The sequence below is a fragment of the Pyxicephalus adspersus genome, chromosome 2 (genome assembly GCF_032062135.1).
Source record: "Pyxicephalus adspersus chromosome 2, UCB_Pads_2.0, whole genome shotgun sequence".
Classification (NCBI taxonomy): domain Eukaryota; kingdom Metazoa; phylum Chordata; class Amphibia; order Anura; family Pyxicephalidae; genus Pyxicephalus; species Pyxicephalus adspersus.
In genome coordinates, this window is record NC_092859.1 from 21,785,825 (window position 1) to 21,800,525 (window position 14,701).

The 14,701-nt window shown below is 41.3% G+C and overlaps 1 protein-coding gene across 3 annotated transcripts in view; it reads left to right on the forward strand.

Annotated features, from left to right (window-relative positions):
* PDE3A (phosphodiesterase 3A) overlaps positions 1–14,701 on the forward strand; it is a 113,506-nt gene that overhangs the window by 64,155 nt on the left and 34,650 nt on the right. For all 3 annotated transcript variants that reach the window (XM_072399895.1, XM_072399894.1, XM_072399898.1), the window contains exon 2: positions 6,859–6,909. In XM_072399895.1, coding sequence (XP_072255996.1) covers positions 6,859–6,909 — 51 coding nt within the window. The remainder of the gene's footprint in view (positions 1–6,858; positions 6,910–14,701) is intronic.

Below are 14,701 nucleotides of genomic sequence, written 5' to 3' on the forward strand. Positions count from 1 at the left end.
CCATTCTCTGCACCTGTCCTTCATCTTATACACCCAGCCTCCATTCTCTGCACCTGTCCTTCATCTTATACACCCAGCCTCCATTCTCTGCACCTATCCTTCATCTTATACACCCAGCCTCCATTCTCTGCACCTGTCCTTCATCCTACACAATATACCTCCAAATTTCTACACTTCACTCTTTGGACCCAGCCTCCATTTCTTGCATCTATCTATTTTATACATAAAGCTCACAGTCTCTGCACCATTCTTTCATTTTATTTACACAGCCTTCATTCTTTGCACGCCCACTCTCCTCTGTATGTGGCCTCCGTCGTGCATTGGGCCTGATTCATTAAAGCCCTCCAAGGCTGGAGAAGATACACTTTAATTAGTAAATCTGGATGATGCAGCAAACCTGGAATGTTAAAATATCTAACCAATAGCAAATTAATTTTAAGAAATCCATTCCAGGTTTGCTGCATCACCCAGTTTCACTGATGAAAGTCTATCCTCCTCAGCCTTGGAGAACTTTATTAAGTCAGGCTCATTGCCTGGTCTACAGCTTCCTCTAAGCTGCATCTTCACATGGAGGGGAAATAAAATGAAAATTAGTTCATTTTTATCTTCTTTAGCCCTCAGCTGCCCCACCCATCATTGGGATGTGACCCAGATTTCAGATTTGGCTGGATTGGTGTACTGAGAAGCCGGGAACTTTGCTCCTGATTGAATTCAGGTTTTTAATGACCTTTTGTCAAATAAGTTGTCACATGGAAGCATTGAAGGAAATATTAGTGAAACATTTTCTGTAAAACTAAAACTCAGATATGAAGAGTTGGTTGCGGGAGATAATCAGGAGTTCATCCCATTCATAGAACCATTGAACAGATTTTGGACTGCAGGGACAAAAGTCTGCAGAGGCAGAAAAAATGGTCTCATTCTGCAAGTAGAAAAAGTCAAATGTCCAGTCACAACACTTGGAATGATTTTTGTTTATTTAATTATTCATTTTTATTCAATTTGTAACTAAACTGATTGTCAGTGATGGTGGAGTATTGATTAGGAACTTCCGATTTCAGATGCCTGAAATAACAGAAATAACCACGAACGTTTATCTGACCCATCAATGGATTAGAATTACAGAGTTCAGCTGAGGTTGGCGGCTGTTATCTAAATACAACAGAAAATAAACCGTCAGGGATCCATTTATTTGTCTCTTTTATAGGATTACTTTTGCATTTTTTTTTTAAATATTTTTATTTTACTTTTTTATTTTTATAGCTCTAACATAAACCAAAGTGTTGAACAGAGAACACTGACCCAGTCACATCAGTCTCTACGCCAGATAAACCATATGTAATGTATTGTGTAATGGTATACATGTCATGTAATATGTAATTATGGATAATTGTTTAATTGTTAATTGTTAGTAAATATCACAAAATAAACTAGTGTTTTATTCTTTTATTGTTGTAGAAATTTGTGGTAGACACTTAAAAAGTCCTGACAAAAATAGAAATCTGGTTTAGATGTGTTCACATTAGGATGTGGTGCCTTTTCAGAATGCTCTTCCACTAATCTTTATCTACACCAAAGAAGCTTACACTCTAATGTTACATGCTATTATTATCATATTACATATATAGCTCTGACATATTCCATAGTGTTGTACAGAGAACACTGATCCAGTCGCATGAGTCTCTACCAGAGAAGCTTACACTCTAATGTTACATGCTATTATTATCATATTACATATATAGCTCTGACATATTCCATAGTGTTGTACAGAGAACACTGATCTAGTCGCATGAGTCTCTATACCAAAGGAGCTTACAATCTAATGTTACATGATATTTTTATCTTAATACATATATAGCTCTGACATATTCCAGGATGTTGTACAGTGAACACTGATCCAGTCGCATCAGTCTCTATACCAAAGGAGCTTACACTCTAATGTTACATGCTATTATTATCATAATACATATATAGCTCTGACATATTCTATAGTGTTGTACAGAGAGCACTAAGCCATTCATATCAGTCTCTCGCCCCAGAGGAGCTTACACTCTAATGTCTAACCACAATCACACACTTTTATTGTACATTTATGTAGCTCTGACATTTTCAATAGTACTGTATAGAGAACACTAAGCCATTCACATCAGTCTCTGCACAAAAGGAGCTTACACTCTAATGGTATATGCTGGTATTATCATGATACATATATAGCTCTGACATATTCTATAGTGTTGCACAGAGGACACCAAGTCATTCACATCAGTCTCTGCACCAGATGAGCTTACACTTTAATGTTACATGCTATTATTATCATATTACATATATAGCTCCGACATGTTCCATAGTGTTGTACAGAGAACACTAAGCCATTCACAACAGTCTCTGCACCAGAAGAGGTGACACTCTTAATATCTCCTACAAACACTAAGTGCAGGTGGTAGTCAGGTTGCAGTAGGTAGCAGTCAGTCCAGGAGCTGGGGGTATGTTGGAGGGAGGTGGAGGAAGCACTCCGAGTCGTAGAGTCACTCTGCAGGCGATATACCTTCCACACTTCGTACATAAACACTCCTGGGTGGTCACACTTATTCCTTCTCCCGGCAGGAATTTATGGAAAGTCGGATAATTGGTGTAAGATGAGAGCAGTTATTGGAGGGGGGGGGGCTTTTCATTCTTTACTTAGCACTGGGAGGGAAAGATGCAAAATTGTCCAGGTCCAGAAATGTCAAGTAGGGAAATATGGAGACCAAGGAAATACAACCAGACAATCTCTATACTAAAGTGTATCTAAAGCCAAAACTTTTTTCCAGTTTTGGATAAATTGTGGAATGAGTGGGACCCCTGTTAGGTTTTTATTGCTGTGTCCCCATTAGGAAAATGATATCCTCCTGCCCAGGTGTCACTAAAACTGAAATGTAAAATCCTGAGTTGCTGCCAGAACAGAAATGGAGGGGACAGCAGGGGATCTCAGAGCTCTGGGGTGAGGGGAATATCACCATTCTCTGGCACAGAGCAAGTCATGGGGTTTTGTGGGGCACAGGGCTCTGGGCATGGCAGTCACAAATGTACCGACAATGCAGAACAGCCATAAATCACATGACCCAATATGCCACCTTAACCTGTGCACCTCCATAATTCCAGGCCCCGTACCATTATGGATCTCTAATAATGTGGCCCAGGTACATCGAATCCAAAGCTATGCATCCACTCCTTCGTCGCTGTACTAGGGCCCCGTATCTCCATAAACCACAAGCACACAAGGGGTCCCAAGCCACCGGAAGGACGGCCACATTTTAGGGTGTCAGGCTGCCCATTGTACACTGCCTGTTCTTCCGGAAAAAGAGGGTCAAGCAGTGTTATACTATGTGAACAGATTATATTCATTGCTGTGCTCTCATAATGTTTTATAGTATATTATGGTGTAACAGTTTATTATAGTTTCATATAGTGGTGTAATGTGTAGTAATATTATATAGTAGTATAGACATATAATATAAATTAGTAGAGTAGCACAGTTGATGCCCAATTTTTAGACCTTTGGTATTACTGTACAGCCTTAGGGCCCCACAAGCCATTATTATTATAATTGTCATTGTTTTCCTTACCTTGGCACTTACTTAGGAACAGTGGGGGAATTATTACTGAAACTGGTTTCTTTCATTAAATGATTTAGTTTGTTAGTTACTTAGATCTCCCCTGGTATAGCCCATACCCAGGGCTTTAATTCTTCAGAAGTGGCTACCATACATTCGCTTTTCTGACAGTGACACCTGCAGGGTGAGTGAGGTACTACACCGCTTTTTGATAACCGTTACTATGTAATAAAAATTAGGCCTCAGTTAGCCAGTAAACTGACCTCTGTGGGGGTAAATGGGCACAGAAAGCATTCACAGGTTGCACAATCCTCAAAAATTAGTTTCTGGTGGTACCTGGGTACAGCAAGTTCCATTATGTGTTGTGGTAGAGTGAATTTTCAATATCTTAGCTGATCATTTGGCCAGGGTATCAGCCATATGGGTGTTAAATGAGCCCCCTGGGGACTGTTTATGCGTCAACTTTTTTTTATCAGCGAAATCTGAATAATAACTAATCTGAGGTCATTGTCAGCGGATGGCGGGGAAATGGCGGATCATCCGGCGATAAGGACGCCTTCTGTTTACACGATTGGCTCATCAGCTCGCTCTCTATCCTCAGCCTAGGAAAGAATGTCTCCTGTAAATATTAGCGGCTTATCCTGAGTGTCGGCTGATTGGACTTGTCACCCGGCGAGGCTGGCGTGCGCGGAGGACGTATTAGAAGCCTCAGCTCACCTACAAATATTTTCCGCTCATCCTGACACCTCGCTGTGTGCTGACGGAGGCTCTCCGCGGCCCTGACCCTCGCAGCTTTGAAGGCGCCGGTTTACATTTCTCTTTGTGTTTACCTCAGTTTACATTAACTGTCGGACGCCGTGGGCCGCACTTGGCACGGTCGCAGATTGTAGGAATGGCGCAAGCTGCACAGCTGTTAACCCCTTGCATGCTGGGGCAGACATTCCACCTTTTTCCATTTACACATACTGCTACGTCAACCTGACTGTGCAGCAGCTGGAAGATGTACAGGAAGAGCTTAAAATGGGCCTTGTATCCCGTTATTCTTAGAATTTGGATTTAAAAAAAAGTACGCTAGCCGGAAAAATGGCCACTTACCATCATCTTATAAATCATGCATGTCTTTCAGCAAAAGTTTTAACTTGCTGGTACAATTCTGTGAACAGATTTTGTTCCTTTATGTGGTGACGCAGGGGTCCTATGATGCGCCTCCTATAAAACAAAGCCCCAAATAGCTGCCAACAGGGCACCCATTGAAAAATTTCCTGCCTAGGTGACCCCTTGGGGTAGGTAAAGTGGCCCTGATTTATTAATCATCAATAATCCCAAAAAAGTGTTAACACGTGCTCAAGGCATTCTAAAACGACATTCGATAACCATTGGTTGAGAGGCAGCTGTAGCATGCCTTAAGTGCACTTTAAGGTGCCATAAAAGCTAATCCGGTGTCTGTTCACAGAGGGGCCACAGCGGACGGGTAGTTCATCGTTTCGGTGTAGTGATGCGGATTATTGGTGGGAGAAGACGAGGGTGATTCGGTTCACTGGTGTATACGGAGCGACGTGCGCAGCTGTTCCGCAGTGTACATTAACCAGACGGAGCTAATGGGCCATGTTCGCTAAGCAGCACTCCTCGACCTCCGACTCCTGGAAATGACAATTTAATCTACTCATTGTACAGTTAGTTTCCATGAACTGGTGCACATAATCCACTAAGTGATTTATTAATGGCCTGTGAGATAAACAGACCGCCTTGAATCAGGAACCTCGTTGGATCCAAAGGGCCCCATAACATTGCCGGGGTCCCTGGCCCTCCATCTTCACTCATTTTCCTAGAGAGACCTGCACAGCAGTAAGTTAATTCAGCAACACACATTAACATCAGATTGTACAAAATATTACTTTTAGGTTGAAGTACAGAATAGTAAAGGGCCTCCTCCATTGGTGTAAATCAGAACTTCGATGACTTGGAACGCATTTCATGACTTTGTAGCGGATTGCAATTTCACATATCATTTATTGGCGGTGTGGGGGAATCATACAACCAATCACAGAAAATCCCTGGGGAATGTCATGTCCTATGACATCTCAAAACCTAAATTTAAAGCAGTGAATCTGACATTCACCGGTGAATCTGGAGAATCAGTCTCTGCCATTGAAAACACATGTACTCTGGCAAATTCACAGCTTTATAAACAATCCCCTACGCAGGGTTCTCCCCAGGCACTTTTAGCTGGGTGCACCACCCGGCACTTTTCAGCAAAACAGTTTTTGGGTGGGTACCAAAGAGTTTGGTCACAATACAAGGGCTGCCACCAACCTAAAATTTCTTTCCACCCGGCTTAAAAAAATTTCTGGGTTGAGCACTGCCCTACGTTTAGGCCCCGGTATAATCTTTAAACTGTTGGCATAGCTTGCTTCAGGTTAATAATTGATGGCATTGTTAGATATCGGACTAATATGTGTTTATCCTGATTGGTTAGTTTGTTGGGTGAGTTGAGAAGTCTGGATTGGATGGGCGTTTTATATGGCAAATGGTTGGCATTGGTAAGTAGCTTTATTGATGGGTTGACACATTGGTTACCTAGATGGTTTGGTGGGTTGATTAGGCGTAAGAGTTCAATGACTTGAAGGATTTGGAGGTCAGGTAAATGGTTGGGGTGGGTTTCCAGTTGTCTGGGTAGTATAAGATTGAGGGTATCCATTGAATCTGGTCTGTACATTGGGCAGTATGAGTATTTTTTGCCACTGGCATATCTGGCCCTGCAAGAAGAAGTGGCAGAGAAGGAAGTTGGACGTTGACTAACTCCCTTAGACTTAATGACATATGACTATGATAGGGACAATAGATTGTGAGCTCCTTTGAGGGACAGTTAGTGACACGACTATGGACTATGTACAGCGCTGCGTAATATGATGGCGCTATATAAATACTGTGTAATAATAATAATAATAATACAATTTAAAGAATGGGCATTTACATACATAATTGGGCTTTATATATAAAATAGGGAATCTGACTTTCCATTAAACATTCCCTGGTGGGAATCTTCCAGTTCCATGTGTCTTAATAGCAGTAATTGTGAGGAAATGTCAGGTTTTCTGATTTATAATATAGCCTGTTGTATTTTATACCTTATAATGGTACCTTTTGGGGAAATGAATGGTTCCATACTGAATCTTCCATTCATATTAGCACCATGCAATATATATTATGAGTGAGGACCTGTCTAAGTTCACGCTTTGTCTAATCAGTGTCTTTTATTCTTTTTCAGTTATTGGGCCATCCCGAATGGGAACACAAGCGAGGCTCCAGGGGGTCTCAGGTAAGCGGTGTGATCAATGTAGAAATGGCAGCAGCAGAGTAGGTGAGGTGTGCAGGGCAGAGTTCTTATTGGGGTCTAAGGGAATCTGAATTTCCTGCTATATTACACAGATCTGTAGCCAGTGCAATGACCTGATTCAAGACAAAGCTTGTTAAGCAAATTTCCTGGACAGTCGCATTCAGTCTGTGGAAGAAATGTGCGTTTTATGCATGACAATTACTTTTGCAAACAAAACAGGAATGCAACAATGAGGGCTTAAAATGGAATAAAACAAATGATATTTATGATGCAGTTTTTCTGTAGCATTATCACAGCAGACCTAATCACAGATCTAATATTTTTTCACGTGTTGTATTGTGATGACAATGTTGTTCATTCTTCAGTGATGTTGTATATGGAAGTTTGTCACCTTATGGACAGGGGGTCCTAGATGGATATATTTTAGGTGGACTTTAATTAGAAAACAGGTTTTATCCCAATAAAGGCTGACTGCACCCCAACAATGGTATTAGGTTTATCCCTGTGTTCTACAGCATGGCCTATTACAAGAAATTAAAATTGATTTCAACAGAGAATAAGACTTTGCCAATGGGGGACTGAGAAAAACTGCTTGCTGGTGCTATATTGCCCGGTTCTTGTTGTCCTTCTACAGTTTGTAAACTTTGCAGATGGAATTCAGTGCTTCCAGTTGTCTGTTTCAGCTCCATCCTACTAAAATAAATTAAAATTCTTGCAAACTTTGGATCCAGGTTTACTGAACAAGCAAATTGCCTATTTCATTTCCTCTATCCTAAGTCCCAGACTCCCCAGTACAGGTACAGTGGTACCTTGGTAAAAGTCTTTAATTTGTTCCAGATGCTTGGACTTATACCAAACAGGACTTATACCAAACACATTTTTCCCATAAGAAATAGAACGAAAATGATTAATCCGTTCCCATAAAAAAAATTCCTATAGTTATTGGCATATTATATATTGATGGGGTTGTATAGAATAATTTAAACACTCCATAATATTAAAATACACAAATACAAAGGCAATTAGATAAAATAAATTAAAATGTAACCTCACTTTACCTTACTGAGAATAGTCGAGTGCCTACTAGGATGGTGCTGAGAAGGTAGGAGGAGGAGATGTTCTGTAATTCACAGAGAGTTTTAGTGCGGGTTGTTCACTGAATGGTAGTAACTGGCGTACTGACACTCGTGGGCAGTCGTGGCTTTGTCTCGAGAGGTAATAAAGGGTAGCGTGCGGTGTTATGACTCCAAACAGGATTTATACCAAGTTGGACTTATTCCAAAGCGGACTTATACCCAGGTACCACTGTATTCTGTTTCATTATATTAATGTCATGATGAGCCAAGCAGGCTGATGTATGGGTGCTGGAAGGGTAAATCTGACCCTCACCAGGTATTTGTTGGTGCTGAGAGTCATCCTTGTTCACTACACTGTGAATTGTTTCTGTGGGTTGTAAAAGGATAAATGATCCATATATGATTGTATACAGAATTGTACATTACAGAGATGATTCATTATTCCATACAACTGCTGGAGCATATCTGAAAAATAGTTTACTCCCTGATGTGTGATATATCCACACATATCCGCACAATAAAATACAGATCCTTCTTTGTCATAAGTTGTTACTTTCTTTCTGTGACTTATATACAGTTTGTGAGTTTTATGTTTGCAGGATTTTTATCATACATTGTACTGTAGGTTGTGGCATACTGTCAGCACTGTACTAATAAATATATAGAGTTTATTCTACACATACAGCAGAAATAAGATCAGACTCTTTGCTACTTTCAGGGTTTCCTGCTATATCACTAACTCTATTCAAAGTTCAAAGTTCAGTTTTCTCTGTTTCCATTTAATAGAATTGGGGATGAGGTCCTTTGTAAGGCACTGGGGTCACACAGTTTCCCTCTAGTTTCTGGTCTTAGCTTGAGGTCATCTTTATACTTCCACATTCAGGGGGTTTTGTTTTGGGCTTTTCTGCTTTAATGCCTTTTAGATTTTAGGAGGAGTCTATTGGCTCCACTTACAATAAGATTTGTACACGAGGGAGTTTATTTCAGTATTATAAACCATAGGCTGTAAATTTTATATTCATGGACTATGAGAAGGGAAGTAGTTGTGATTGGGGACATCATGTCTTTTATCTTTTTGCCCTTGATGTGAACCTGACCTGACAGTCGGTCGTGGGCCCTGGTATAGAATATGAATGGAACCTCCTCATATGAAAATGTTCTCACTGATTAAAATATTGTCTAGTTCAAACTTACAGGAACAGATGCAGGAAAGAGATTTTAATTCTGTATGGGATATAAAATGATCACAGCACTGAAAAATAAGGGCAAACAAGTTATGATCGGCCACTCCAAAAGCACAGGAACACTAAAAAATGCATTGACTGTCTGTTTTTTTTAAAATGTTCATGTAAAATGAAAAAATACCCTTATGGCCCTCTGACCATCTGATCCATTGGTCCCTCTAACAATCTGATCCTCTGACCTGTTGGTCCTTTAACTTCTGGGGCTCTTTGGCCTCCGGGAACCTTGCTGTACCCCAGTCAAGCAGAATCATAGCAGATTATTGTCATTTTCTTGGGTGTTTTATTTCTGGACTATGACGTCAGCTCAGCTCTGACATTCCTGCATGCTGTCCTCACGTCTGGCTGCGCTTGGTATGACATCATCATTCTGCTAAACGCCATTCCCAGGGCCATAGCTGTGCGGGAGGTCACTCTCAGGGCATGGGATGTATGGCCCGCCGTGGACTTTTTCGACACGTGTCTTGACTTTGGCCTCAGTTATGCCAAAACTTTTGAATTACTTAGTTGCATGAGATCAACACTTTTTGACAACTGTCTCCCTTGCAGGCTGTATGTTACAAATAGCATTGTTACTGAGAGTTAACTGAAACCTCCCATAGAGACTTCTCATCTGCTAATGGCCATAGATAGTGATGCTTCAAGATTTCAATCCATTGGTAACCCACAAAAGGGCAATAACACGTTCCAGTTAATAGGGCAGTTCCTTTGCCCTCGATGGAGTGGAGCATGGAGTTTGGTGAAACGCGCCCGGAAACAAGACGTTACCGCTTTTCTATCGCTCATTATTTCTTTTAATAAGTATCGGGGATATTTATGTCTAGTCCATGGTCTTACACCCCACTGTATCTTGATTAGGGAAAGACTGTATCACTTATTTGTTTCACTCATTTACTGAATTATGAATTGCATTTGATATGAATTTGAATGTAACTCATTGAATATATTACCCAATTGCCAAAAAACCCAGTTTCTTTCTTCATTTTTTCTTACATGTTGGGTAAAAGTGAATAGAGATCTCTAGATGAAGATCCCAGGGTATTCATCGTCTTAGATTGGGTGCAATTTTACAAAGACGGACACAAAGGAACATGAACAGATTTCCTCTTTTCTAGTGGTTGTTTGCTGTTTATTACAATTCTTCCATTGTTATATAGCTAGTAAGATAAATTTGATGGAGGAAGGAGGAAGAGGAAGCATTGGAGAGACTGAGGGTCAGAAGATGCTGAGGGTCAAATGACAAAGACGTTATGGGGGATATGAAGCTTCTGATGATGCCAGGGGCTGAGGACGCAGTGGGCTAAATAACAATGAGTAATACTGATGATGCCAGAGTTGGAGGTAATTATGATCTGGGTAATACTAAGGGTTAGGTAATGATGCTGAGGATTCAGTGATACTAAGGACTAAATGATGCTGAGGGTCCGATAATGTCCAGTAACAGGCGATGCCGGTAATTGGATGATTCTGAAAATCGGTTAATTCTGAAAGTGGGGTTTTGTAGATCTTTAAAGAAGCTTCTATAGAGAAGCTGACGCAAACAATGGTGAGTATTTGGTGATGCTAAGGGTTTGGTTTTGCTGGGTATTGGGTGATTTTGGGTATCTAAATATGTTCAGTGTCAGGAGGAGTGGATGATCCTGGGGGTTAGGTAATAGGAGGGTGAGAGTCATGCTGGGGTTTTGGTTGATGTTGAAGGTAAAGTCATGGCAATATCTGCTAATCTTAAGGGTCAGGTGATGCAGAATATCAGGAGATGCTAGGGATTGGGTACTGTACAAGGTGGAATATTCTCAATGTATTATATATTATATAATATATTATATATATTATATAGCCTGAGGGTCAGGATATGCTAATGATTGGGTGATACCTGGAATTGGCTAATGGTGGAGGGTGTCCAATACCAGTATAGGGGCTTCCACAGGTTGTGTGATGTCAATCCTGGGTGATCCCGAGGATCAGTTAAGGCTGAGTATCTAATTCTGGGGATCAGATGCCGATGATTAATGTATGATGCAGAGGTTTGGAAGGTGCTGTTCATGAGATGATCCACATTTTGGGGTAGCTTGAGGGTCGGTTGATGCTTAATATGTGTATTGGTAGAAATGGGGTAATGACTATTGGGTGATGCTCAGATGTTATGTGTTATGAGATGATGAGGGTTGGGTAGTGCCAATTTTGGGTGAGTTTGAGTTTCTGCCAACCAAGGGGTAATGATGAGCATTGGGTGATGCCAAATGATAGGAGGGTTTGATGAAGCCAATATGGAGGGCTCCTGAGGGTCAGGTAATTCTGAGTATCGTTCATTATCCCACCTGGAATGGGATGATAATGAGCAATGAGTTATCTAGAGATTTAGCTGATCATGAGGATTGGGTGATACCAAATATGGGTAAGCTTCAGGGTCATTTGATGCTGAATGACTGGTAATGATAGGTATGGAGTCATGATTAGTATTGGGTGATGTGGAGGGATAGGATATACTGTGGGTTGGGTGATGCAAATATAGGGTCAAGTAATGCTGAGTATCAAGTAATGCATAGAATGGTTTGATGATTATTGAGTGATGTAAAAGTTTTGGCAATGCTGAGAATCAGGCAATACCAGTTTTGGGTGATCTTGAGGGTCAGTTGATTCTAATTATTGGTATGATGAGTATTGGGTGATGCCAAGGGATATGAGATGCTGAGGATTTGGTGGGGGTCAGGTAATACAGAGTATGAAGAAGTGCTTGGATTGGGGTGATGATGAGTAATGAGTGCTGTGAAGGTTTTTGATGATGATGAGGATTGGGTGATGCCAGTTTGGGTGAGCTTTTTGATCAGTTAATGCTAATTAATGGTACTGATGAGTATGGGGTGATGATGAGTATTGGGTGATGCCAAGCGGTAGAAGATTCTGAGGGTTGGATGATGCTATCATAATTTGATCAATGGAATGTAGTGATGATGGGTAATGAGTGATGTGGAAGTTTACATGATGCTAAGGGTTGGGTGATACCAGTTGGGTGAGCTTTAGGGTCAGTTGATGCTGTATATCAGGTAATAATGGGATGATACTGAGAGCTGGTAATCATGGGGGATGAATTATTGTTACTTGTCCTGATCTGATCTCTCTGATGGGGAAGAAATGTGAATCAGAGGAAACATTTTATCACTTTCTACCGCTGAGCTCCAGCTGTTTATTTTCCTTTGTTGGCTGAGATTTATGAAGACGCAGATTGATGGAATTTCATGGCTTGGGAAGAGTCAGAGGCCAGACAACACAGAGGGGTGCTGATCAGGAGAAATGATTGCAGTTTCATTAGAAAACAGTAACTTTTATTTTTAGAGTCACTTCACTCCAAATTGATGTTTCCTTTATTTTTCCTTCTTTGAGATGATGAGATTCCCCCTTTATGGTTCCCGGCTTCGTTTCCTCCTTGCGGTGATTCTATTTTTCTTGTTTCATTCTTTACATTTAGATCTAAAACTCACCATCGGCCACGAAAAGCTGGCAGTGTGTGAGCTGACAAAGATTCCTGAACTGATGTGATGATGAACCTATGTGGGCTGTATGCAACCTTAACATGAAGCCCCCTTCAGTGCTGCGCCCCCTACTGGACTGAAGAGGAAATGTCAGCTGCCAAATCAGCATCTGGACTGAATGGGGCAAAATACCATTTACCATTATCCAATAATTGGTCATCACATGATAATCAGACGGCTTTTCTTGGGACAAAAAGGTGGAGAAGGGGCAATAAGAAGGGACAGATCCACAATTTATACTGGGGATAAACCTCAGTATCCAGCCTGAGCGGGGTTGGTGCAGGCTTAAGAGCCAAAAAGGCTGTACTACATGCACATGTGGTGGCAGAAGAAGTAAGCCGACCAAAGACCTGTAATTGTGTTATTAGTAATGAGCAGGTGACATCACAGCATTCCTGAACAGAAAAAATATTACCTGTGGTGTCTAGAATGGCACACAAAAGTCATTGGATAGAATGATGAGTGTTTTAGTAGATAATATACCTCCCATTTGTATTTTTATCTGTTTGGATGGAGTTCCGCTTTAATATGGCTGTAGAAAAATGAATCATATATGAATTTGATTTCTTTGTATCATTTTATCCCCTCTGTGTCCCCACAATGCAGAGCAAAATATCTATCCACGTCTCTTTAGGAATTAGTTTCTGCTTTCATCCAGGCGGAATGTAATGACTCGGATCTGCCCGCTAAATTCAATTATAAAATCATTTTAACGGAACAGTTTATAAAGGGTAATGTCTCCTCCGCAGGGACCTCTGACGTCACCTAATTAACTTACCTGGCCGGCTCAGCTATTCGGGATTGATTAGTGCCGGTCAGAGCGGATCCATCGATGTGTCAGAATCTCCAGGCTGAAATGAGCCTCACGTGCCGCCCGGCGACTTGTTAGACACAAAATGACATCAATTCACAGGAAATTAACTTTGTTTTAGGAACTGCTGCAAAAAAAACTCATCCCTCGGAGTACTGGAAGGGAATTGGAAAAAGGTGACATGAAAAGGTAGAAATTGCAGACATTTTGGTACCATCAGCAGAAAAATTACATTTTTCTCAAATCCAAAAATGCAATTACTTCATGATAAGCCAATTGCATGCTTGTGGCATTGCGTCCGTTATGAGGAAATGATTTGCAGCTGACATTGCTATAGGTGCTGATTATAGTGATATGGTCGGGGACAAAGAAAAGATCTGAGCCGAACCGCCATCATCTGCACCAGGGATGGATTTCCAAATAGGCCACCCAGGCTGTGACCTAGCGCACCATGGCCACTAGAAGGCGCACTCAGACCTTCCAAATGCACAGTTTTGGCAGATAGAGATATAGAGAGCTCCATCTCAGTATCAGCTGGGAGCTGCAGCACCTGGAAGATCCTGGAAGATCTGTGCACAGGGAGTCCCCTGGATGGATGATCACTGGTATGTGAGAGGATTCTCTCTCTTTCAGTCTCTTCCGCACCCTCTCTCTATCCTATCCTTCCTATATCCTTCTATCTATCTATCTATCTATCTATCTATCTATCTATCTATCTATCTATCTATCTATCTATCTATCTATCTCCCTCTCTCCTCTTTTTCTCTCTCTCCTCTCTCCTTCTCTCTCTCTCCTTCTCTCTCTCTCTTCTCTCTCTCCTCTCTCTCTCCTCTCTTTCTTCTCTCTCTCTCTCTCCCGTTCTCCTTCTGTCTCTCTGTCTCTCCTTCTCTCTCTCTCCTTCTCTCCTCTCTCTCTCTCTTCTCTGTCTCCTTCTCTCTCCCTCTTTCTCTCTCCTCTCTCTCTCTCTCTCCTTCTCTCTCTCTTCTCTCTCTCTCCTTCTCTCCCTCTCTCTCTCCTTCTTTCTCTCTTCTCTCTCCCTCTCTCCTCTCTCTTCTCTCTCTCTTCTCTCTCCCTCTCTCCTCTCTCTTCTCTCTCCCTCTCTCCTCTCTCTTCTCT